This window comes from Apteryx rowi, unplaced genomic scaffold, assembly GCF_003343035.1.
Source record: "Apteryx rowi isolate R43461 unplaced genomic scaffold, aptRow1 scaffold_34, whole genome shotgun sequence".
In the NCBI taxonomy this organism is placed as follows: Eukaryota; Metazoa; Chordata; class Aves; order Apterygiformes; family Apterygidae; genus Apteryx; species Apteryx rowi.
In genome coordinates this window covers 4,137,546-4,161,969 of record NW_020449863.1, presented here as the reverse complement: position 1 = coordinate 4,161,969, position 24,424 = coordinate 4,137,546, and the positions used below count along the sequence as shown (strand labels likewise).

At 34.6% G+C, this 24,424-nt stretch overlaps 1 protein-coding gene across 2 annotated transcripts in view; it reads left to right on the top strand.

Moving 5' to 3' along the window:
• The first annotated feature begins 2,309 nt into the window (after positions 1-2,309).
• The window catches only part of LRPPRC (leucine rich pentatricopeptide repeat containing), an 86,122-nt gene continuing 64,007 nt past the window's right edge, over positions 2,310-24,424 (top strand). For both annotated transcript variants that reach the window (XM_026072291.1, XM_026072292.1), the window contains exons 1-13: positions 2,310-2,510; positions 6,224-6,346; positions 7,071-7,192; positions 7,280-7,338; positions 8,095-8,181; positions 8,673-8,799; positions 9,789-9,933; positions 10,693-10,835; positions 11,169-11,274; positions 11,354-11,461; positions 17,542-17,660; positions 18,332-18,425; positions 21,728-21,797. In XM_026072291.1, coding sequence (XP_025928076.1) covers positions 2,315-2,510; positions 6,224-6,346; positions 7,071-7,192; positions 7,280-7,338; positions 8,095-8,181; positions 8,673-8,799; positions 9,789-9,933; positions 10,693-10,835; positions 11,169-11,274; positions 11,354-11,461; positions 17,542-17,660; positions 18,332-18,425; positions 21,728-21,797 — 1,499 coding nt within the window. In that variant the 5' untranslated portion in view covers positions 2,310-2,314. The remainder of the gene's footprint in view (positions 2,511-6,223; positions 6,347-7,070; positions 7,193-7,279; positions 7,339-8,094; positions 8,182-8,672; positions 8,800-9,788; positions 9,934-10,692; positions 10,836-11,168; positions 11,275-11,353; positions 11,462-17,541; positions 17,661-18,331; positions 18,426-21,727; positions 21,798-24,424) is intronic.

The window sequence follows — 24,424 nt, the reverse complement described above, 5'->3', positions numbered from 1 at the left end:
AGAGATCCTTAGAAAGATGGCTTTGTTACGGCCATGCATGTACTTTAGCTAAGAAATGTAAGTACAGATCAATTTTATGTTTACAAGTGTGCTGTGTGGCATAAGATCTAATGTAACCACACAACAGTAGCAGATTTTTTTTAAACTCCAATTTTAATCTGAAACCCAGGAGTTTTGTGGCACTTGTGCTTTAATGTAATGGAAGTCATAGTGTAAATTTAGCCCATAGTTATTTATGAATTATTAAACAGTTATTCTAGGTTATAGCTATTGCATTTGGATATTACACTTGAGAGGATTTGAAGATCTAGTATCTTGCTGTTATTCTTACCTTGTATTCCTGGATTTTTACTTATTAGCCCAGTGTTTCTTTTCTTTTCTTTTTTTTTTTCCTGACAGTGGTCTAGTTATATGATGAGATAGTAGGAGAAGAATCTACAAAAAAGGAAGACAAAGTAGGCAAAATAAGACCCCTGAAAATGTAGATTTCTAGTGAGAAATGGTATTATCAGTAATAAAAATGTTTGTTAGTCTGACAAGTTGCTTACTACCAACAGTTATGTTTCATTTCCTTAATTCTTCCATGCTCCTCTGCTTTTAGTCACATATTCCTAAGCCCTTTCTTTTGTTCATTCTGGTGTTTGCTGTACATCAAGAGCCGATTCCATTCTCTAATCTGATGGAACAGTAACTAGTTTTTTTTGTTTGTTTGTTTTGGGGGTGTTTTTTCTTGGGGGGGGGGATATGACTGAGTTGGTGTTTGGCTGGGTTAGTGAGCTTAGTTTGCTCACAGAGGAATCTGATTAACATGAGAGCTGGCCCAAAGGAAACAGTGGGAGCTTGCACCCAAAAAAGGGGGAAGACTGAAACTGAGGGAGGGGACCTCTCCTTTTTGGCAGTCTATCTTTCTTCATTCTTCACTTCTCTTTTCCCTGTCCCTCCCCAATCCAAAAAAAAAAAAAAAAAAAAGTAGATCCATTTGCTGACCTCTGGAAAAATGCTTCAGGAGGACACTCAAGGAGATCTGGCAGTGGAAAAATTTGCCTGCAGCTAGAAAAATATAATGGCTGAATGTTGATGATGGTCCTTAATACTCAAGGATTTTTTTGGAATGCCTTCAAAAATCAAACGTTTTTTACTTAATTGTTTTTCACAACTCTGTTAGGAACAAGATTCTGCTTCATGCTTTTCTTTTTATTTAAAGTAAGAATTTTAATCGTAGAACTTAGTCTGCCTAGTTAACAAATCTGAAGTTCAACGAGCAAGCAAAAAGGTGGTCTCTGGGCTACTTCCTACTTGCGGGAGACAACCAGATGGTAAACCAGCAATCTGTTTTTCCGCTAAACCCTGACAGACAGCCCACTGATGTTTCTTTCTGCCATTAAGCAGCTTGCAGCCAGTGCTGTCAAACATTGTAGTGCCAGCAAGTTATTCCTCCACCAGACTCCCTTTGCTAGGTCTTCAAACTAGCACTGATAGGGTGAGAAGCCAACCAGCAATGGAGATAGCAATGAGCAAGCTACAGGCATGTGGGAAGTCCTGCCTGCACTTCTTGCTTTTGGTGGCTGCCTTTTCAAACAAAATATAGGACTTCTGGAATATCCATAGTGAGAGGGAGTATAAAATCTACTCTTTTAACTAGTGTAGAGCCCTTAAGGAAATTTAGCTGAAGAGCTCTGGGCTACAGGGACAGTGAGGAGGGAAGGCAATTTTAGAAACTGTTGAATCTTACCTTGCTGTCCAGTATTTGTTACTTTCTTTGTATAGGAATCTGGAGCAGGATAGTCTTAGTTTATTTTATGCAGTTGTACATACACTTTAGAACAGACTTCAAGAAGTGCATGTGTGTAATGATACTTTGTCCTGCACAGGCTGTTCACGTTTCCGGTATGGCATAAATACAATTTTTCTTGTTCTTACGTACATCCACTTGGTTTTTTTTTGTTTTTTTAAAAAAAGGCAAGCTCCTGTTGTTTTGCTAGAAATAAGAACACTTCATCACATTTCTTGTAGTTGTCATACTTTATTTTTAACCTCACATAAACAATTGTCACTGTGAGAAAGTATATATGACTATATCCATCTTTTTAGGCAGAAAGGCTAACAAAGTGCAGTGAAATGAATTGCCTACCTTTGTTTGTTTAAATCAATGCAGAATATTTTTGAGAAACTGGTTGTTTATGAGCAAGAAATAGAAGAAGATTATCTTTTTTTTTAAACGTTTAAGTGTGGCCAGGGTAGTTGTAAAATCACTCAAAGAAGTGTAAGCTCTGTGTGTTTTTTTTTGTTTTGTTTTTATTTAAGCAGAAATCTGATGTACCAAACAAGGTTCCTTACAGTTGCACCTCAACAGGAGGGAAGAGTTAAAGAAGAACCAGATTCAGAAATTCAAAACAGACGGGCATGGCAGTTTGACTGGGCATTAAATAAACTGGATAACTCTGTCAGAAAAACTGGTCGCATCCCTAAAGCCCTTCTACTAAAAATATTCCATGAAATATGCAGAGCAGGTAAGCTTCTTTTAATTAAAACAAAGTTGTTAAAGCTACTGTATAACAATTTGTCAAGCCACAGAACTTAAATGAAAGAATTCTGATTTATGTTAATTTTGTCTTTTGGATGTTGTTTAACCTACTGCATGTGTTGGTGAATGGACTTTAAATGTTTTAGAGATGTTAGTTTGCTTCGAACACACACTTTTCCAGTGTTTTTTCTCTTTGGTAATTAATACATCTGGTAGAAATTCAGTGTACTTTTAAAATCTTTATCATATTCACCTGCTTTTTATGGATTTTTATGCAGTAATGTTACACTTTCCTCCTTGCTGAATATTAACTTTCATATGTTGTATAGAAACTGTACTGTGAACTCAACAGGGATCGTATCTGTCTATTTTATACAGCATATTTTAAAAATGTAAGATTTTGTAATCTTATGTATGCTTATGTATGTAATGCTGTCCTTAAGGTGTCACTTGTTTTTAAGATGGAACTCTATAGGGAAATGTGGAGATGATCTCAAGTTTCCCCATGCCCAGGTAGTTGTGGATATTTGGGACCAGAGAGATTTAATTTTTTAAACAGAAAGAAAATAAATAGCTGAAGCATTGTTCATTCTGGAAGATTCAGTATTCCTTTGGCTAAAAATAGCCAGAATAATCTTTTATAAACTGTACTGTAGTTGATGATGAGATTTGGTACTTGTTAGATCAAAAGATGAGACAGTGGAGATATTTAATAAATGGGGTTTTAGCATTAGTAGTCTATGAGAGTATATTGAGAAATGTTTATTGTTTTGTTTTAATTTTAAACTTTGAGTGTTACTCTGGACAGTTATTGGCTTCTGTATCTGGGTTTAAGCTCTTATAGTTTTGCAGTTTACTGTTTAAAAGCCAAGTCTTTAATTCTTGCTCTCTTTCTGTTAAACGTTTTTAGTTTTGACTTTTTGCTTGTGATGTCTTTTCTGGTTCTGACTGCTTTTTCTTTTTTAGGGATAGACTTTATAATTTGTGAGTGTGGGTAGGCAAGGGTTTTATGTCTCTCTGCTTACCTTCAAAACACAATTCTTCATGATCTTTGATTAGTTACACAGTTTTTAGGGAGTCACGCTAGCAAGAAGATAATTGCTTGTAGTGATTTCATTTGGCTATGTAAGTGTATTTCAAGCAGCGGTTGTTTTTTAGAGTTTAAAAAAACAGGGTAAAATTTCTCAAACGATTTAACTCGGGTGCCATTTGAATAAATGACTAATATTTCCATTTGAAAATCTCAATCCTCATTTCTATTTCTAATAGCAACATTAGAAACTATTTTAGCAAAAGTGTGGGAGGTTACGGTTTATTTCTAAAAAGGGTTTGCATGTGTTTGTAACCTTCAGTTTCTAATTACAGAAGAAAAACATGGTGATTGATGTGGCTGTCTTGTGCTCTACCTTCCCATACTCATATTCCTAACTTTTTTTCCTGTCCTTTGACTTTCAGTGTACTCAGTCATTAGTATAAATATTATCAAATTTTTGTCTAATTTTAAGCCTTATATAGCTTTCTGCTATTGAGCAGAAATTTTTGAGCTGATTTTCCTGCATTTGAATATTTTTATTTTATTTTGCCTTTATTTTATAATCATATAGCTGCTTCCACAGTTCTGTATAATTAATCAAAAATTAAGTTACTGTGGCATGCTCTGGAATATGTACAATTTCCATTACACTTATAGTTAGTAGCAGCAGCTGGAGATACTTTTACTTGCAGCAGCTTCTGCCTCTATGTTGGGCTGTATGCAACTTTGGTGAGTTGGTATGACAATTTGGAAATCACTTACAAAGCATTTATGATGGTGCAGACTTCAAATCATTTTGGAAGTCTGAATCATTCAAGTCTGCGTGTATGTTTCAGTTTGGGATAGAAAACCTTAATTTTTTTTTTATGTTTTTTATGCAGTCATGCATTTATCTTGTTCCTTGTTAGAAGAAATCACTTCTGAAGTATGCCTTCCTTCTGTGATAGGAAAGGGTTAACATTTTTTGCCCCCCCCCTTTTTTTTTAAGCAATACACTGCTTTCTGAAGGAACTCTCCTTTTTATTAGAAATTGCTGGGTTTGCTTATATAGACATGATAGGAAAAATGCTGTGTCTTGAGCTTCCCTGGTAATCTGTGAAGTATGTGGCAGCCCTGCCATACTTTGCATCAGGAGCAGTAGTGCAGCCCAAGACAGACAACTAGGTTTGTAGTTGTTTTTGGCATCCCTGATGTTATGTGCAGAGGTTGGAGGAGGTAGACTTTTTCTTAGCTTCCTTCACTATTCTCTAGGCAAAAGTTGTCTCATTTGTTTGATCTTGAATGTGGATGGAGCTAAAATAGATGCTAATAGTGGAAACTCATGCTGAGCATCTTTGAATAGCAGTTTTGGAACAGTATGATACTGGTTTGAAGTATTGTGCAGTTTCAGAAATTTGCTAGAAGGTTATGTTCCTTTTAGGATGAAATGATCTTTATAGATCTTAGATTGGGAAATTTAAAGTACTGGAAATTTAGAGTACTGGATCATCTGAATTTAAGATTTGTTGTGCTGCTTCTTTGAATTTCTGCTCAGCTGAGCTCATTACTGTACTAAATGCCATGTTTTATCAGGAATAGTTTTCAGTATATAGTAGTGTCATTGCTTAATCTTTTGGGTGTCCTGTTCAGTAAAACTTTTGAATTTCAAAGAAAATTCTTCTATATAAGAAAATGTATGTATTTCAATGGGTCAGTCTCAAATCTTATTTTTTCTACTAATATTAAATGTGTAATTTATGAAGAAATTCGTTGTGGCTATATTCTACTTAAACATGAAGTTTTCCCTTCTATCTTTCACTTCAGTTCCTAGTAATGGTAGCATTTTCATGCTGAAGGAAGCATTCAGATACACAATTCGTACTGTTTGCCAGCAGACTTGCTTTTCAGCTTTAGACTTAAGTCATCTCGCTTCATGAACAAAAATTGGAGGTTAACAGTAGTTTCAGCAATAGCATAGCAACAAAATAACAGGTTGAATAGACTGCAAGCTCAGCAGGGTTATAGGGCTGTTCCTTTTCGAGTGAATTTAAAGCTTATTTAGGGGTCCGCATTGACACTGCTGAAAAACAAAAGCCTCTGTCAGACAGATGGATAAATTATGATGGCGTCTTGTGAGTTTCTTCATCCTAACTTGTTTGGGTATAATCCTGAACTGACATAAGCACTGGTAGAACTTGGGATGTAGGAGGTGAGTTTGGTATGGGTTATGCAAATTTGTCTCCTTTGAAAAGGCTGTTACTCTGACACTTCTGTTGTGTGGACTGTTTTTGGCTGCAAGAAAAGCCTGAAACCAATTTACTATCCAAGAGCTACAAAAAGAAATTTTTTTAAAAGAAATTTGGAACACCGTTCAAAAGGATGAGTACCTACCTCTTCAGAAGTGTATGTGATTACTTGCAGAACTTACCATAGGAACCTAAAAGCCCTAAATTTAGACAGTAATAGTCTATAAAAATATTTTAAATAATTGTTTTAATATTACCTTTGAATCACTAAACAATAGAGGCAAAAAATGCATGTACTCATTTAAAAATATAGTTCCCAGGGGTTTTTATATCTGACAGACTTGTTGCATGTATGTATGTATGTATATATTTATTTATTTAGGTGACTCTTTCCATTTAACCTGAATTAGATCTGTTAACAATGTTCTTTTTTTACTGCAGGGTCTCCAGGGAGTAACCAGGCCTTGCTTTTGTTGCGAAGTTGTGGTGCTTTATTACCAGAGGTAGTGTCATCTGAAAGAACAGAACTAGCCCATATGATATGGGACAAAATGAAAGAACTGGGTAGGTGTGTTTTTCAGTCCATCGTGAAAGAACAGCGATGTGCTTTAGCGTTGCCAGGTTGCTTTCTTTGTAACAGAAGACTGAATGCATTTTAATGGTGTTTAAATGTTAGGTTATAATGGCAAATATTCATTAGCAAATGAACACTAGGTTTTGTTATTGCAGTGAGAGACCTATTTCCTATTCTGGGAGTTATACTGACATCTAGGGGTGTTTAATAATAATCCCCCCCCCCCCCGGTGCTTAAATCAGACTTCTGCTTGCTTTTGATTATTGTAAGAACGTATTTTATTTCTCAGTTAGATGTTGAGCAGTTACCTTGGTATCTGGTGGCCTGAGTGTTCCTGGTGTTATCAGCTATTTTATTAGATGATACTTTTTATTTTAATTTAGTCATTTATCTACAAATGTCTCATAGAAAAAACTGATTCTTGAGAGTAATATTGCTAAATCTGTAAAATTCACCTATAGCAGACTGCAGAATGGAATGTATGTGAGCATTGATGTTTCTGTACTCTTGATATGTTTTAGCCTTTTAAAAGCAAATGCGCCTTGTTAAATAGCTGTCTGGTGTTGCAAAGTTGGTTAAAAGGAAGCAACCTGATTGTGCATAAAGCCGGTACAAAATAAAATTGATATGAAATTAATTATCTGGAAAAGCTATAAAATCACATTCAATTTAAAGAATCTACACTCAGTGACTGTGCCTGAAATATTTCCTTAGGTGCTGTGTATGATACAAGCCATTATAATGCTTTACTTAAAGTCTACCTTCAGAATGAGCATAAGTTCTCTCCAACCGAATTTTTGGCCAGAATGGAGGAAGCTAATGTGCAGCCCAATCGAGTAGGTATCCTTTAATGATATCTTCTTTCTCAATAGCAATATCATTTACTGGTTAGAAATCATTAACTTCCCCTTTGTTTTCTGCAGGTTACATACCAAAGGTTGATTGCTGCTTATTGCAATGAGGGCGACATTGAAGGAGCCAGGTATTCCTTTGCATTTATGGTTAAATGAATTGCATCAAGGAATCTGTTTCTCAGATTTCCTGCCATTAATGTTCAAACTCATTTCAGGGTAATCCTTAAAATTTTTGAGCAAAGCAAAGGGGATTAAGTATATTTTAATCAAGCATTGAATAGCAGTTTCTTAGATACAGCTGGAACCTACGCGAGCAAAATAAAAATAAGTGATGGACCAGTGTGTTCAAATCAAATTGTCTTTTAAGTTGCTCTGAAAATAAGTTATTTTGTCATTTCTAGAGCCTGTAAAAAAATGTGAGGTTATGAAGCTTGCTTTGTAAGAAAATGGCTACTGGGAAAGGCAGATATTTATTTGAGGATAGAATGGGCTAAGGAGCAAATAGCAATTTTTTTCCTGTTGATGTTGTTACACAGAGCTTCTTACTGGATATCCATGTATCATTAGTTGCATTAATTTTAGAAAGGTTGCCTTTAAGTTATAACAGTGTGATTGCTGAGCGTGAAAAATAAATAAAGGAAGATAAAACCAAAAAAAAACTATATTCATGTCTGTGCATATTTTTAAGTGATAAATGTAAGTCATTGGAAAAATGAAATTGATCGTATTATGAGCATATTATGCAACATCCCAAACTATAGTTGCTCAATGACGTCAATATTTATTTCTGTTTGTTACAGTACTTGTCCATCAGCACAGCGGTAGCTCAGGACTTTATCTTCTCAAACAAAAAATGTTCTAATCATTGTCGTAATATTTTTCAGTAAAGTTCTTGGGTTTATGAAGAACAAAGATCTCCCAATCACAGAGGCGGTATTCAGTAGCCTTGTGAAAGGTCATGCAAGATCAGGGTAATGTTAATACTTTTTTTTAAAATTTACTGTATTATAAATTGATATTGTACAGAAAACTTAAAAGCTGCAAAACTAGGACTAATGTAATGGCTTTAAATAATGTATAAAAGACTTTTTATATGCATTTTCAGGCAAAGCAACTGTTTAAGAAAAGTAGATTTTTTTTCTTGTATTTGAAAAGGTTGAATTTCAAGATAATCACTATTTTTGTACTATTTGAAAAAGAAATTTGCTGTACTTAAATTTTTGAACTTTTTCCACTGCTGAAGTTGAAATAAGTATTCAAAATAATACGATAATTAAAAGATTTGCACTTTGACCTTTGGGGTTTACTTAGTTAAAATAGGTTTTTCTATGCTTGTTGTGTTCTTAGACTTTGTTTCTGCTCATTTTGTTCTGTTTAATTATTAATTGAATGAGGAAATATGCAAGTTGCAATAAATATTATGATTAAATTGACTGAGATTCTTTCTTTTGAATGTTTTTAGAGATATGAAGAGTGCAGAAAATATCCTCTCAGTGATGAGGATGGCTGGTGTTGAGCCTGGCCCAGACACCTATTTATCATTACTGAATGTGTATGCTGAAAAGGGTGATGCTGACAGCATCAAAAAGGTATTGCAAGTTAGCGTTTAAATATGGTTTAGTTTGTCTTTAAGTCAGTTTAACTCTGGAATGCTTTCTATCTGTATGTATGGACTAATACTTTATTTTAAAACTTGTTTCCTGATAGTCAGTAGCAAATAAAGATTTTTTTTTTTTTTTTTTTTTTGTATCTGAGTAGCTGGTTAACTGAAAGCAGTTTCATACTTCATTTAAAAACAAAAGTTTTTCTTTTGATAGCTGCTTTTTACTCTATGTGAAGATATGGTAAATAATGTTCACTAGTGAGTGATATAATAATTTTTTTTTTAATTTATTCAAGAGACAAACAGTGTATGTGGTATGTATAAAGTTATTCTGCTCCCACTGAAGCCATTGAATCTTTCCGGTAAACCTGAATTTTTGTAAGAGTTCATACAAACAAACTTGGGTATTCACAAAGCTTGGGTAAGATAATGCTGCTTTAGAGGCTAACTTTCATGAATACTCAACTACAAAACAGTCCTTTGTTTAGTTGAAATTCTGGTAAGGAAACAGCAGAGAAAATTGTTTTGAGTTTAATGAGTGGTATCAAATGGAAGGACCAACTCGAGGAGGAGAATGTGGGAAACGATATATTTCTATGGCTTACAAATTAAGCCAATCTTCCTCAACCAATCTTCTTCCAAGCAATAACAAAAAGTTTGACTAATTGCGATCTCTTTTCATAGCAATTTTTTTGAAAGTCATCTCTCTGATATTTTCATATATTATTAGGTATTACAGAGAATCTATCTATTATCCCTTTATCAGTCCCTTTTTCTTTTTAAAATCTAGAGGTGTTTGAGACTGTCTCTCTCTAGATTGTTGGTATTCTCCCTACCATCTTTTGTGTGTCTAAAACCAATGTTTAAAAATGTAAAAGAAAAAACCTCAGCTTTTTGTGAATTTTATTCTTTTAACGTATCATGTTTTGAGTCAGGTATAAAGTTTATTAAACTTACACTTATTCTGGTTTCCAGACTCTAGAAGAGGTTGAGAAGACTGAAGGGTATCTTATGGATAGGGTTTTGATGCAGGTGATTTTAAGCCTTGCCAAGGCTGGATATCCTCAGTACATCAAAGACATTAAAGAGCGCATAAGATTTGAAARGGAATTAATTCCAGGTATGTTCTCAATTGCTACCATGGTATTTTGCATGGAAATACTACGCAGGGTTTAGCGGGCAAGCACTTTCAGTTCTTTGCAACAGTCAGTAATGTCTCCAAAAACAATTGTTTTTTGTTGAATATTTAAAGTAAAATATTATTTTCCTATCATGCCTATGGATTCATTTGCTTTGCTTTAAATCATTTTAAACGATTTTTTTAAATATTATAAACCACCTTTAATTTGCATACAATATTAATGTATCAAAATTTTAACTTATAAAATCCATTAAGACTTTATAGGAAAGTGGTAAAGCGTGGAGTCCTTTTTGCAAACGACACTAGCAGAGCTTCAGTTATGACAGCTGTTCATGAATTTAACGAAAAGGGAGATTGTAAATACTGAATATAGCTTTCTTTAAGTAAAGTGAAAGTCACTTTTGGATCCCAGCATGTTTAATCTGCTTGATAGCTGTCGATAATCTTCATCCCTTTTTTCCTCTCTTAACAGGTCTAGAAATGTTTCTCTTATCTCCTATCCTTGTATCACATTACAGTGGTGATGCTTCTAAAAATTTTGGCATTGCATTTTTAGTGGGAAAAGTGAATTCCATTGATAATATAAATAATGCTGAAAAAGGTGGTCTCAAATTTGATTGATTGGTCATGTTAAACAGTATGTTAATGATACTTTTAAAATATATTTACTTCCCTTAGTGGTTTAATGCTAAAATAGTTAAACAAGCATTTTATTTTTTTCTGTTTTCCTATTTCTAGATGCAATGAACCTGTGTTTGACTTTGATAACTCTTGGCTTCGAAGATATAAGTTTCCATATTTTGAAGTCTCTTCATCATTTATCACGTGATAATATGGACCAGGGTAGCTTCTTCTTACAACATTGTGTAAATACAGATATGGTATGCAGCATAGTAATACTTTTCTCTTAACTATACGGTATATTTATTTTATTATTTTATTAGTATTAGTTATTATTTATATTTATTTATAATTTAATGTGACTCTGAAGATTGAAAATAGTAGATTTTTTGCACAGTTAATAAAAGTAGAATGGTTTTAATATTTCATATCAAATTTGCATAATAAGATGAAATTCATAAAGGTATTTCTTTGGTATCCCTTAATGTTTGCCATGTGTAATATGCATTTTATAAATACTAGAAGAATCTGACATTCCTAACAATTAAAGAGATTGAAAAATATATTAAATCAATTTTAAAAATTCTTTGCAGCCTGTGAGCAAGCTGAAACAATATTGTAGCGAGTTGAAAGAAGTGAAAATGCACTCAGCACCTTTACCGTTTGTTTTGCGTTGTGCTTTGGAGGCCAACAGGTCAGGTACTCTGCTTATTTAGTTATTTAACATGTTTGTTTAAAGTACTTGGTCACTGTTTAATTATCTTATGAATGTTTTTAGATATGGCCATTGATGTGATGAAGATCATGAAAGAAGAAGGCTTGCCACTCAGACCTCACTATTCCTGGCCACTGCTTGTTGGGTACCAGAAAGAGAAGAATCTTAAAGGTTAACTCTCTGATATGTGTTCCTGTTGCTATATTATAAACTTAATGCACAAATTTTTTACTACAACGTTGTTTTAAGATTTAGCAAACTCTTGAAAGTAAATGAAGAATTGCTGCCTGAGTTATTTTGTTGCAAGCATTTTTTTCTTCAGAAAGGCTTTTTAAAAACCACCTTTCCTCCTTAATCATGGTACAATCCTACAAATTTAAATGGAAAGATGTGTGAAAGAGTTTAATTATCTTTTTAACTCTTTGCACTCTCACTGCCTTCCAGTTGCTCTTTATCCTGTACAGAATTTACTCTTGACAAAAACTGAAATTTGAGAGAAGCATTTGAAATTAAGGTTATGTTATAATAGCTCTCTTGGACTGCAAAAATATATATATACATATTTTTTAAACCAACTTCTTATATCTACCTGATAAGCCAAATGTGAGTTTAGTTACAATAATAAAAACTGCAGGAGAACTTATGTTGCTCAATCTGTGAGCCTGACCTGACAGCATACTGATTGAAGGACAGAAATGCTCAATCTTTTGGATTCTTAAGTAGGCTTAAGCATTTAGCATACTTTCCCCTGTTACACATGGGGATGTCTACAGGATATGAATAAGAATTGAACAAATATTAAATTTTAGAGTACAGTATCTAATTCTTTGGTTTGCGTTATTGGTAATTCAGAAAGAATGGTATCATAAAAAGATGCTTTTAGCAGAAGTACTTCCCCCTTGGGGAAACAAAAAACTGTCTTTTTCATCTTATCTCACAGTATAATGTGCTTTAGAATGAGATGCAGAGTTGTTAGTGTGACACTGGGTGACAAACAAAATGCACAAACAAAAAAAAAGTGCTTTTAGCAGACTCTTCATATCGCAATTTTATCTTAAATATACAGTCATATTCCAGTTTGGAAGAAATGCTGAAACAAGTATTCCCTAATTGTTTCTGGCTATAAAAATGTCTCAAGCCTTTTCAAAAAGCCTTTGTGAAAACAATATTCAGTTTTTATTAACTCCTTAGGCTCTGCTCCTGCTGGAGTACTTCCCAAGTTTATCTTCTCACAGGTTTTCAGATGCTTAAAAGTTCAGTGATCTTTTTTAAAACTGTTGCAACATTGTTTTAGTTGGGTCAAGTTTGTAACTTATGTTTATCTTTACTTGAAGTACAGTGTAGCCAAAAATAAGTGGGTTGAAATGTGTGTCATACTTTTTAGTAGGCAGCATCTACATATACAAAAAATGCTTTCTGTTACTACAAGGAACACTTCACCTTAATAACGCTAGTATTAGAAATGCTGGAAGCATTGATAAATTTAGACTTAGGTCCCAAAGCTAAAGGTATATCTGCTTGTTGAGGAAAAACTCAACAGATCTCTTTCAGATCTCTTTTGATCTCTAGTAAGGTCAGAGGTTGACTCAATGTGGACTCCTACTGTAGAAATCAGCTGTACTTTGGTTAGCAGTTTCTGCTGGCAGTCATGTAAGCAAATTGGGAAGAAAACGAGTGAAGAAACCCTTAACAGATCAACTTTAGCTTTCTTTGCCACATTCTAGAAAGCCTCTCTCTTTCTATCTGCAAAGGCATCAGATGCATAAACTTCTGTATGGCTGTATGTTAATATTGTGGATTTGCAAGCATGTTTTTGTGACCTAGTACTTAGTCTCTCAGTCTGAATTTTCAAGTGTGAAAGTTAGTTGTGTGTATACCTACAAAGGTCAGTAATTTTGCAATTCTTAAAATACAGGAGAGAAGCTTTCTGAGCATTTTCTTCTGTAGTGAAAAATCAGTATAATTGCTGCAGTGAAACAAATCTTTACCATGTTCTTTACCATGTGTAAGCTCACTTACATTCATTTTTAAAATTGAAGAAATAATAAAATTAATAAAATGAGATCCACTATCTAAAAATACAACTAATACACCTGAAGGAAAGTAAATGGGGAAAAAAAATCCTGGAATTGTTTAATAGAAATAATAAAGAGTAATGCTGTAATGAGAACCTAAAGGTGACAATAGAAAGTGTATTAGAAAAATGGTGCTTTATAGCAGCAAAAAATTATAGGGTTCCGTGAACAGAAGTATAGATAGACACTGTATCACATCTCATAACAAAAAGGTGGTGATAATTGCTTTTTCTGCAAAGTAGTGATGCCTGGCCTAATGCATATAATTTTGTGTATCTCAGTATGGGGAAGGCTGATAATGGAGGAAAAAAAAAAAAACTTGGGGAAAACCAAAAACTATTGAACAGCTGATAGAATGTAGATAATGAGCTAAATAATCATTAAAGGAGACAGTATACAAGCAACAACCTATCCAGAGCTGAAAGGTACAAATACCTGAATCAGTATGCGATGTGACCCAAGCAATTATATGACTAGGAGCAGTGTTAATTACATTAGGGAAGCTGACACTGGATATCAAGAAAATTCTCTAACTTCTGTATCATGGAGTTGAGTCCAAGAGAGAAACAGCAATGAAGTGGTGGCTAGTATGCCTGAAACAAAGCAAGGCAATTGTTTAAATATGCCATGGAGAACTCGGCTGCTGTGAGACAGCGAACAGCTGTTTTCAGTCATTTAATTCAGGAAAGTAATTTTGGATGGGACGTGCTTTTATGTACATCCGTGTTATATAAGTTGATAGTAGTTTATTTCCATAGGTTTATCTAAATAAAAGCTGTTAGGCTTTTAGGAATGAAAAGTGTTTGAAGGGTTTAAAAGATCAATATGTGGTAGATCTGAAAAGGTTATTGGCATTGGGATTCATCTTGTGTCAGATTATACAGTAAAACTAGGAAGGCCTCCATAGTTAAGTAGAAGTTCTTGACTTACACTGGCAGCCGAACATTTTGTTTCATATAATCACTTCACTTATTTTTAAAGAAAGTTTTAAAAAGTCAGCTGTTTCTTTTTTCATTTCTGTTTTCCAGTAAACTGTTATAGTTATACACACAAAGCTTGATTAGTGAATAGTAATTCAGTTTTTATTTTGCCCCAGGTTGGATGAAAAGGTAAATAAAAGTGTCTGAGTCCCCCAAGGGGAAGAAGAGTGGTGATTTCACAAAATAATCACTTGAAATATTGTCTTATAGAAGGACTTTTCCAGCAAAGAAGTTTTCTGAGTACATCTGAAATTAACAGCACCGCAAAAATGTGTTAAATATTATGCTGTCTTCTTTAATATAACCTCACTTTTCAAACTGGAGGGTTTTTTTTAGTTTGTTTAGAAAACTGCTTAAGGCCCATTTTGTTGCCTTTGCACATGTTGAACTGTACTTAACTGCATTAGAAATTCCACCTGTTCTCATGGCACCACTTCAGGAAGAAGACGCTACTTGCCATGAAAAACAGGAAATTAAGGTAGACTGAACTGCAAGCCTCACTTTTCACCGCTTGAGAAGTGGCAAGCTCCACAGACTATCTTCTAATTCATCTCTTCCGTATTTGTTCTTGGATATACTGATTTTGAAGCTGGAAGGTTACTCGCTTCTTAGTTCTGTTGGGATGTTCCAGTGCTGTTTCCAGTGATGACAAAAAGAAGCACAGAAGTGTTAGTCTGTGTTCTGTTCGCTCCTTCTGTCATCTTTTCACTCACTCRATTACTTGATTTTGTGTGCCCAGCTCCTGCAATCCTTACATATCTCAACCCAGGATAGCAAAAAACGRTTCTTGGTCAAGAAGGGAGACAACTGGAGGACTTACTGTGAGGTCATATGGGTCCAAGGAACTAATGTGTATTTAAGAAAAAATAGCTCTTCAGAATTTCTGAGCATTCTCTGCAATGAGTAAATATTCTAAAAATTTGATGCAGATGCTGCATTTTATATTACCCTCATTAGTTCTCCCCCCCCCCCAAGGCAGAATGCTAGAATTATGTGTAATTCCAGGATTTAGACAAGTCTAAAGTAAATATTTTTAAACAAGTTCAAATTCATGCAGACTTTTTGAATGAACTATCAGATAGTCCAGAGATACTAATTCTCAGTAAAAGAAAAAAGAATTATTTCTCTTGGGGGGGCGGGAGGGGAGAATTACTAATTCTTTATAAAGACCTTTTGGTTCTCAACATTTTTTGTTACCATCTTGGTGCTTTTTAGGTATATGCAGTTGCAATTCTGTCTCTGCTTTTTTAGGCTGTTCTTTGCTTTGGGGTGAGAGAGGTTAGTATATTGTCAAATATTGTTATTAGGAGCAAAGATTTTCCGAAAGCAGGCACATCCTCTTTCATGCATATGTTTGACATTATTGTAGTGTTTTGCTTGAATTGGGAATGTTTATTGCTTCATACTGGGGAAGACATTTATTTGATAATAAAGCATTTCCTGCTGTCATTGAGGTGGAAAATGTTTGCAAAGTTGTAGGATCTATATTGATTTTCAATATTCTTTTTCTATTCAAAAAAATTCCTGCATCAGCAATCTTAGAGATGAAGAAAAATGTGCCATCATTGTTCTTTTTGTTGTTTGTTTTCTTGTTTTTGTTTTTTGTTTTTTAATTTGTGATTAATTTAGCTGTGTTTGGTATTGTCATTGGTGTACCTTAGTCTTCATCACAGTCTTCTGCTCATGTTCATACGTGTCCTTTTCTGCTCAGGAACTGTGCCAGGTAGTGTAATCCTTTTGTGATAGATGTCTACTAGGCAATGGGGATGCATTTTCTGCTCTTTTCTAAAGACACACTTGAGCCTGAATCTCCTGAGGCTACTGCACCTCATTCGCTGTGGTATCTAGTTCAGTCTTCAGACAGTTACTTCTAGTGATACAGATTTGAACTTGGTTACTTTTGAAAAGGTTTTAACATAAAAGGGCTTAATACATTTTCTGAGAAGCTGCAAACATGAAATAGAAACTAGCTGTCAAAATTTGAAAGGTATCAGGAAGGACTTATTGTAATTAATTCTTTATTCATAATTTTGCAGATTCTGGGCCAAAATTGGACAGAGTTTTGTTTAAGGCAAACTTGAACAGATGGTGTGACTTTAATCTAGTGTGACTTGCCTGCATGTATTTTTAAGTGCTCAAAGGGAATTCACATTTGATTATTTGCACTGTAGTGCACTGCATAGAATATTCATGGAAGTGTCACTTTTCCGTAGGTGGCACTCCAGGGCAAAGACAGGGACTTTGGGAAACTTTACATTTTTAAAGTAATAAGTATGAAATGCAAGTTGAAAAAAACATATGCTATTTGGTACTGGTGTCCTGCAGCAATTGACAAATCATTTTTAGACCAGCAGAAAATGGTAATACCTGTATAGGTTTTGACAGGAGTTCAGAGTTTGCTAGCTAGGGCTATTGTAGGAAGTTTCTGCAAATCAGAAGAATGTAAGCAATTAAAAAGCAGCACAAAATATGCTTTAAAAGTGTTTGCTGAACTCTATTAAAATTTGGTATTCTTTGTCTTCAAATGCATATCTACAATAATGATATAAAGTCTGGTTGGTCGAATTGATCGGAATGTTGTGCAAGTTATGACATAGCTTCATTGGGGTTTGTGGGAATTTGGGATGCTCCAGACTTTCTCTGAATTTCCAAGTAGAAACTGATTTATTGAAACGAAGACTAATCAACACATTTGATTACAAAAATGTTATTTTCTTTTTTACAAATCTATGGAAATCTTGAAAGCTGGTCTATTAATTAGGGCTGGGTGCTAGGAACAAAGCTAAGAATATATTACATGTTGAAGAATGCATTTTTAGCTTGAAAATGGTTATATACATTAGAATAAATTTCAGATTAGTTTTCTTTTTTCAGGCATGATGATATTGATATTAATATATAGCTTTAAAAGATGTGTTGTGAAATGACTAACAGTAATTAGCATATCTTTCCCTAGGTTAGAAAATGACTTTGTATACTAGAAATTTCCAAACTAACCTAGAGTTTGCTCATTTTGATAATACAGTAACTAAAATAAAAATTCAGAATTTTGCATTACAGGTACAGTGAGAGAAGTGGAGAAGTCCCTTTTTTATTTTTGAAAAGCAATTTTTTTTCTTATTCTTTTTCTCAAGTTTCATTTTCTGAAATGTTTAAATGTTCTGAAATGTTAGTTTCTCCAATTTTGCTTTGATAGGTGTCTTTGAGGTCCTCAAAGTGATGCATGAGTTGGGGGTTGAACTCGATACAGAAACCTACACAGACTATGTTTTTAAAAATTTTGCTGATACTGAGACTGCCCGTACTCAGCTGCAGGTGAGTTTAAATTCAGAATTCATAAAAGTAACTGTTGCATAGTTTGTTTCTCTATATGTTCTTTGAAAGATTTAAATCCCAACAGTGTTCTAAACATGAGGTTGGTATGATCAAGCCTGTTTGGTATATTTTAGATTATTTCTGAAACACTTGTTTTACTGATGGCTTGTTTACCATGCCTTTCTCTTGCTTCCTTTCTTTCTCCTTTTCAGAACTAATGAAAATATTTTACTTCAGTCTTGCTAGCTTTTTTGTTTCCATAAGTGGTAAGAACTAAATAATAAATAAATATAAACATAATAAAATAATGATGTTCTTTCTTTTACTGGGTGTGAGAAGTATTACTATTTCAGTAATTAATTAGTCTTAATGCATTGTTTTTCATTTGTTCAAGAATTCAGGATTGCAGGTTGAAAAACTTTTAACTGTCCCTCTGTATTTGTGCTTTTGGTACCATTCTTTCCTGCAATTGGTTTCAGTACAAAAACTGGATAAATTCTGATCAGCAGCAATTCGTCTAGCTAGCTGTGTAGACTTCTGTAGAGCACATTCTGTGTCCTCATCAAGTATCAATACAAAAATGCCAGTGTCCCGTGGGAAGGAAGTGTTAAATACTAAGTGTCAGAATGTCTTCTCTGTGTTTGTTTATAATGATTGATTTTTATCTCTAGGAAAATAACTGCCTGTTTGAAACTGTTGGATTCTATATAGCAGAAATAAGATATGAAGCAGCACATGGAAGTCTGGAAAATGTTCTTTCTCTGTGTAAGTATCTCTAATGTTGCATGTTACCATGTACTTACAGTACTGCTCATAGGTTGGTTTTAGACTGAGATTTACATATATTAATATATGAGGTTTAAAGATATTTGAGAAAAGGATGGATGTAGCAAGGCTTTTATTATGTGAGGTCATCTATGAAAAGATGTCAGACTGTTCTTTGAAACTGCCAATTCCAGACAACATATCTTTGTTCAAAGCTTTTTTATATTGAAATGGGCCATAAAATTTACTTATATAATATACTTAGAAATCACAGCCTCATGCACTGATTAGAATTCTGTCATAGGTATTTCAAGAAGGCTTCAGGAAAAAATGTCCCTTGCATGATGGCTCTAAAGACTTTGATGCAGGATTGTTTCTGTTTTATGTTCATGGCACCAGTTACAATGTGATGGTAGTCTAACAATATGGCTCTGAAGTACTACAGAATATTAATGACTGAATCAAATTTAAAGAACTAATCAGTATTGACAATAAATTGAGAATGCTGTCCTGGTGTGTTAGTCTGTGGAAACTGCGTATATGAATTTGACAAGGTAATTAGGTGATAGCATAAATTAATGATTTAACACCAAGATTTTCTCCAAAGACTGTTCTGATGCTCAGTGCTTGCAAAAGTTACTATGCATCATTATTTGAATAGTTACAATGGGATGACTTGCATGGTTAACTAGGAATATGCCTGTTCCTTTTCAAAATTTAAAACAAACAAGATTTGTTTCCTACTGTACCGATTCGTTAATAAAACCCCTGAATTTAGACTAAGTCTGATACAGAAGAATCCCTTTTTAAACAGCAGTTTTATTTGTCCAAGGTTGAGGCAAAAGTTTAAACAGGTAGCTGTTTGTGATCAGTACACCATGGCCTTGGGAAACTGTAGTGAGACTTGAAAATAACATTAGCTGGAAGCTAATAGTAAAACTGAAAGTAATCTTCTGTTCATCTAAGATGAAAAAAGTCACAGTAAGAAGCCAAATTAATATTAAACTTCTAAAACGTCTAAACTTCTAAAAAGTGTTCCTATAAAACTCAGTATGTCAATTGCATTTGTTTTTTGGATTCCAATAGGTAATACAAATGATGCTGAAAACAAAATAAGTAGGTATTAACTAATTAGTTAATTCTTGTATTAACTAGTTAGTTAATTCTTGTAATGTATCAATCTTTGAGATTGACCCTACATTCTGCTGTCTTTTGTTCTTATTCCAACAAAAAGCATTAACCATGAAAAAATGTAGACTTCCTGCCTTTGAATTTTTTTGAAAGGATGGCTATTTACTAGGAGCAATGAAATTGCTCCTGGAAACTGAAATATTTGTGGGTTTTGCCTACATGAAAAAGTAGGGATCCCACATACACCCCATTTTGGTTGACTGGAAAAGTCAGTTTTGAATGTGTTATCAACAGGCTGTATGCTGTCTTGCTGTCATGAAATTAGTCTTACATAATATATTATTTAGCTGTTGTCTGTGTGTTGACTTTAATTCTTGTAGAGGTATTTCTTTCTACAAAGACAAGGGTTAATAATTCATGGTGTCCTGCAGAATTGCTTTTGAACTTGAGCTTTAAAGGAAGGTACTCCTGTAAATAGTCTACCAAGCTGAAATGAATGCTGATAAATCTAATTAGCACCTAAGAAATGGTAAGGCACAGGTATTAAACAGGTGAATTTTTTTGGATTGGCTGCTTTTGCAGTATTACAAAGAGGAAAAATAGATGTGATATGGAAAATAGTTCAAGACTGTCTCCTCAGTGTAGTCAGGGAAGGTGAAGGTTGGGTATTGATGCTGGTTGCTATCTAAGCGTATTGATTCAGCTTCTCCTCCCAAGATTTGTGCTCCTGACAAGATGAAAACTCTGAAGCCTCAGCCAAGGAACGTAGGCCCAGAAGACAGGGTACTGAGAGCTGCTTTCTCCCTTTTTTGTTCATTCCCCTTCCCTGTCAGCCGCTTGCTTTTCTCAGGCTTGTTTGTTGCTAAGGAAACAAGGTTGCTGACTGTCAGCAGCAGCTGAGCACGCTAAGATGCTTTATGCTTGCCTTTGTATGAGCAAAAAGTTTCATGAGCTACTGGAGGAAGATTTGTGTTGAGGATCTCTTAAATCAACTTCACCCGAGACTTTCGAACTAAAATAAAACATTTAAACATTTACAACATTTGTTTTAAGTTTTGAAATGCTTGGAGTTAGACTAAGGAGTAGTCTAGTGTGTGTTTATTCTGCCTTTTACTTCCCAAGTTCTGAAAGAACTGGTATTTCTATTTCAGTTGTCTTTTACCTCATACAGTATTGTAGGCCTTGCTGAAGGGACCCAGAGGCTCCTTTTCAACCCCTCATTTTTTCAGAGCAGTTAATTCTATTGTAATACTGAATTTAGATGATGATAACTTCATGCAGGACCTAAATGTTTCTACTGCTGTTTTTTCTTTGTGGGACTATGATGCTGGAATGAAAGACAGCTATTTTGGGTGGAGAAGGTATAACGATTTGAAATATTTAGCCAAGAAAAGATGTAAAGATGAGGTCATAGGGCATAAATGTAGATGAGCTCTAAGGGACATCTGAGTTTAAATCATATTACTGTTTCTTTTGTGTTTATCCAACATTGTAAATATCAGCATTTAGAATTGTTACAGCTCAGGGCTACTAAAGGGTGGGGTTCCCCCCCCCTTTATGTTTAACTTAATTCTGTGAATAGCACTTTAGATTAATCTTATTTTTATTTCTTGTCAAGTATATGAGCAGAGCAGAAACAAACACCTAAGAAAATATTGTAAAAACATTAAAGTTGTGAAGCCTACTTTAAGGCAGGCATTTAGACTGAAACTCAAATAGCAAGCCATTTTCTGGTGGTGGATCTCTTTTTTTGTTCCAGGGCTACTGTCTTAAGTTTTCTTGTTTAGAGTTGTTTAGTTTTTTGTTTTGTTTTAACAGAGTTTTTCTTTGGTCTTGTTAAATTTTTACAGAAAGGGTCCATATTCCTAATATTAAATTGCACAGAAGACTAACAGGTATTAACTATTGGTTGTAAAGGCAATGAAAGGTCAAAATCTCCCTTTTAAATTTGATCCYTTTGGAAAGGGAGCATATTAAGAGCTGATAAAAGCCAGGGCTTTTTCAAATACCRCGGTATTCTTAGAAGAGTTTCTTGATTTACAAACATTGGTCAGCATTTACTAAACCAAAATATTTTTCTACTAAGTCCTGATTTACATGACCAGTTGATGTGTTGGAGTTTGGACCTTTTCTTTAGAATGACTATTTAGAAACATTTGTTTCATTTACAGTGTCTTCATCAGGCACACCCTCTATTGATATTCGCCATTTTAGAAACAGCCTCATTTGGGGATTTAAAAGGTAAGTTTGCTGTATGAATGCCTTTTTTCTCTGTAGCAAAGTTCCCTCTCTTGTTTTCCCTCCTTAACCTTAAGTCTGTGTAGGATTTTTTTTTTTTTTTTTTTTTTCACCCTGTGTTGGAGAATTTAAAAGTAGGGTTCCAGCTGTACCAGATCTGAGGATTACCTTTGTTCCTCTCTGCTCCCCCTGGTTTCCTTACCTCTGCTGTAGCTGAGGGCTCCTTTGGAGGATTATATTTATTGGGTTTAAAGTAACTTTACTGTTCTGAGGTTATATAAATCTTGTTTATTCTCTGGTATCTGACAGTGTATAAATTCCTCAGGGTAGGAAACATTTGGTATTTTATTTTTGTTAACTTTTGTGTTATAAACTGCCACGTAAATCTATGATTCCACTAAAGATTATCGCCATTAGGAATTAAAGTAAACCAGGCATATTGTGCTACGCTGTCCCCATCTGGTATCTTCCTGTGCCCCCCGGGCTCATAGGGCTCCTGAATGCTCACACTTAATACCTAGGATTGTGCTGCATTGTGATGACTTTTTATTTACAGCCACATGGTCCCATTTTGTATGGAAGCATTTCTAGTTACTTGCAAGGTTATCTTAGGCTTATGAAAACCTGTGTGAATTAACAAGCATTTCTGTTGTTGCCTGTTTACCCCAGTCAAATGTTTAGGGCTATGAATGAATTGTTCTGCAGTGTATCTCCACCACTGGGAACCACGAAAGTCACCTAAGTATTACTCAGGGCCAGAGTCTAAAGGCTGATTTTATTAACTGTGTCAGCAGCTAGTTCCTAAAATTTTGTCATGATTATGAAATACAGCTATGTTTAGGTTAGATATGGTAACACGTAACAGATGAATATGGCCAAAATAATTTCCTAGTAAAAATGCAAGTTCTGGCTAGCCGATCATGGTCTACCAAGGGAAAAGAAGGAGAAAATGCAAGCCAGTGTACAAATTGGGCGTGTTAACTAGACCCAAACTGACCTTGACTTCCAAAGGATAAGTGCAATAATGTTCTAGATCAAACAGGGATATTTTAGTGTTCCCTCTATTAGTCAGCCCCAGAATCATCTATTTCAGATGTATTAATTAAAATAATGGCTTCTTAAAATGCATTTTCTGTCTGCAAGTACAGATAAACATCCCATTAAAGTAGGACTCGCACTAGAAAGGAAGCTATACTAATGTTTGCCACACCTCCCTACCCATGCTAGCATGAAATACCCCTGCTACCGACGAGTTGTGCAGATGCTCAGAATGCAATTGAAGTAACTTTTAAAGCATTATCAACTTGAATGGTGAAAATTAGCTGCTGAAGAATCATGCTCTCCTTAAGTGGAACAGTTACTCTCCTCAGCAGTGAAACTCTCCTCTCAGTAGGGAAAGTTACCACTGTTACGATTTAAATTGTTATTGAATGCTTGAGCTAAAAACTCAGGATTCTGAGGGAAATTAAATATTTTGCTTGACGTCTGTCAGTTTACTGTTGCCCCTTCTCCTTGCCACTTGTAAATGTGGCAAAACAGTTTTGGGATTTGTTCTTAATTTTTCTTGTCTGCCTTCATTGTTGCCTGGCTTCAGGAGCCACCTACTAGTCTTGGCTGTGTCTGAATTGACCTTCATACTGTTTCAGAAAGCATGCCAATTCACATTTCCTTTTTATTTTTAAACTGAGCAGCTAGAACAGCCTAAAAAATGAAGATTCAGTGTATGGTAGGTTAGAAGAAAAATATATGGGTTATCACCATACCTTTTTCAAGACCTAAGTTCAGTAAAATTTGGTAACTAAATGCTGGCCTTGAACACTCAAACGAGCAGAGTTTAGGACTGACATACGAAAGCCTAGGGTATGGACACAAGGGATACATGAACAATGTCTACAGTAAACTAATTTACGGATTTCTATTGAAGCTACTGTTCTCTAGTTGCTGCTTCAAAGTATTCCTGTTCTATCTACCTGAAGTACCATTGCTATTTCAAAGTCAAGTACTTTGGGAAATTGATGCATTTGATATCAGCCATTCATTATCATGCTGTCAGTGGTGGAGCTAGTTTGCCCCAGAAAGCTTAACTAACCTCACAGATAGCATTTTGTTCTCTCTGTGGATCTGTATTTGACTCATTTTCAAATACAAGTGGCAGCAGCACAAAAAGAATAAATGATTCATAGGCTTGAGCCTCCTAAATAAAATAAAGCCCTGAACTTTTACAGTTTACAGCTATAGCTTCTAGATAGAATATTGATGTTTTGCAAATTACAGGAACCAGTGACAGTTTTTATACTTTATCGAACTGGTTGGCATTCTATTTTTGGTTGTAATCTGATGCTGTGCAGAGGAGTGTTTTCCATCTAGTTCTGCCTTACTCTATGAGGGAAGAAAGGAGAACTCTCTTCTGTGTTTTGTTTTTTAGTTACTTTCTATGATAAGCATTATACCTTAAGTGAGAGATGACTTTTTTTTTTTTTTTTGGCATCATATAAAGACATTTTTAGGTGTCCATGGTTATCCGTCCATATTAAAAATCTAGTTTTAAGGTACAGAAGTCTAGTCTTCTTTTCTAGCAAATTCCACATTTTGACTGTTTGCTATGTAGCATGACTTGTTTGCATGAAACT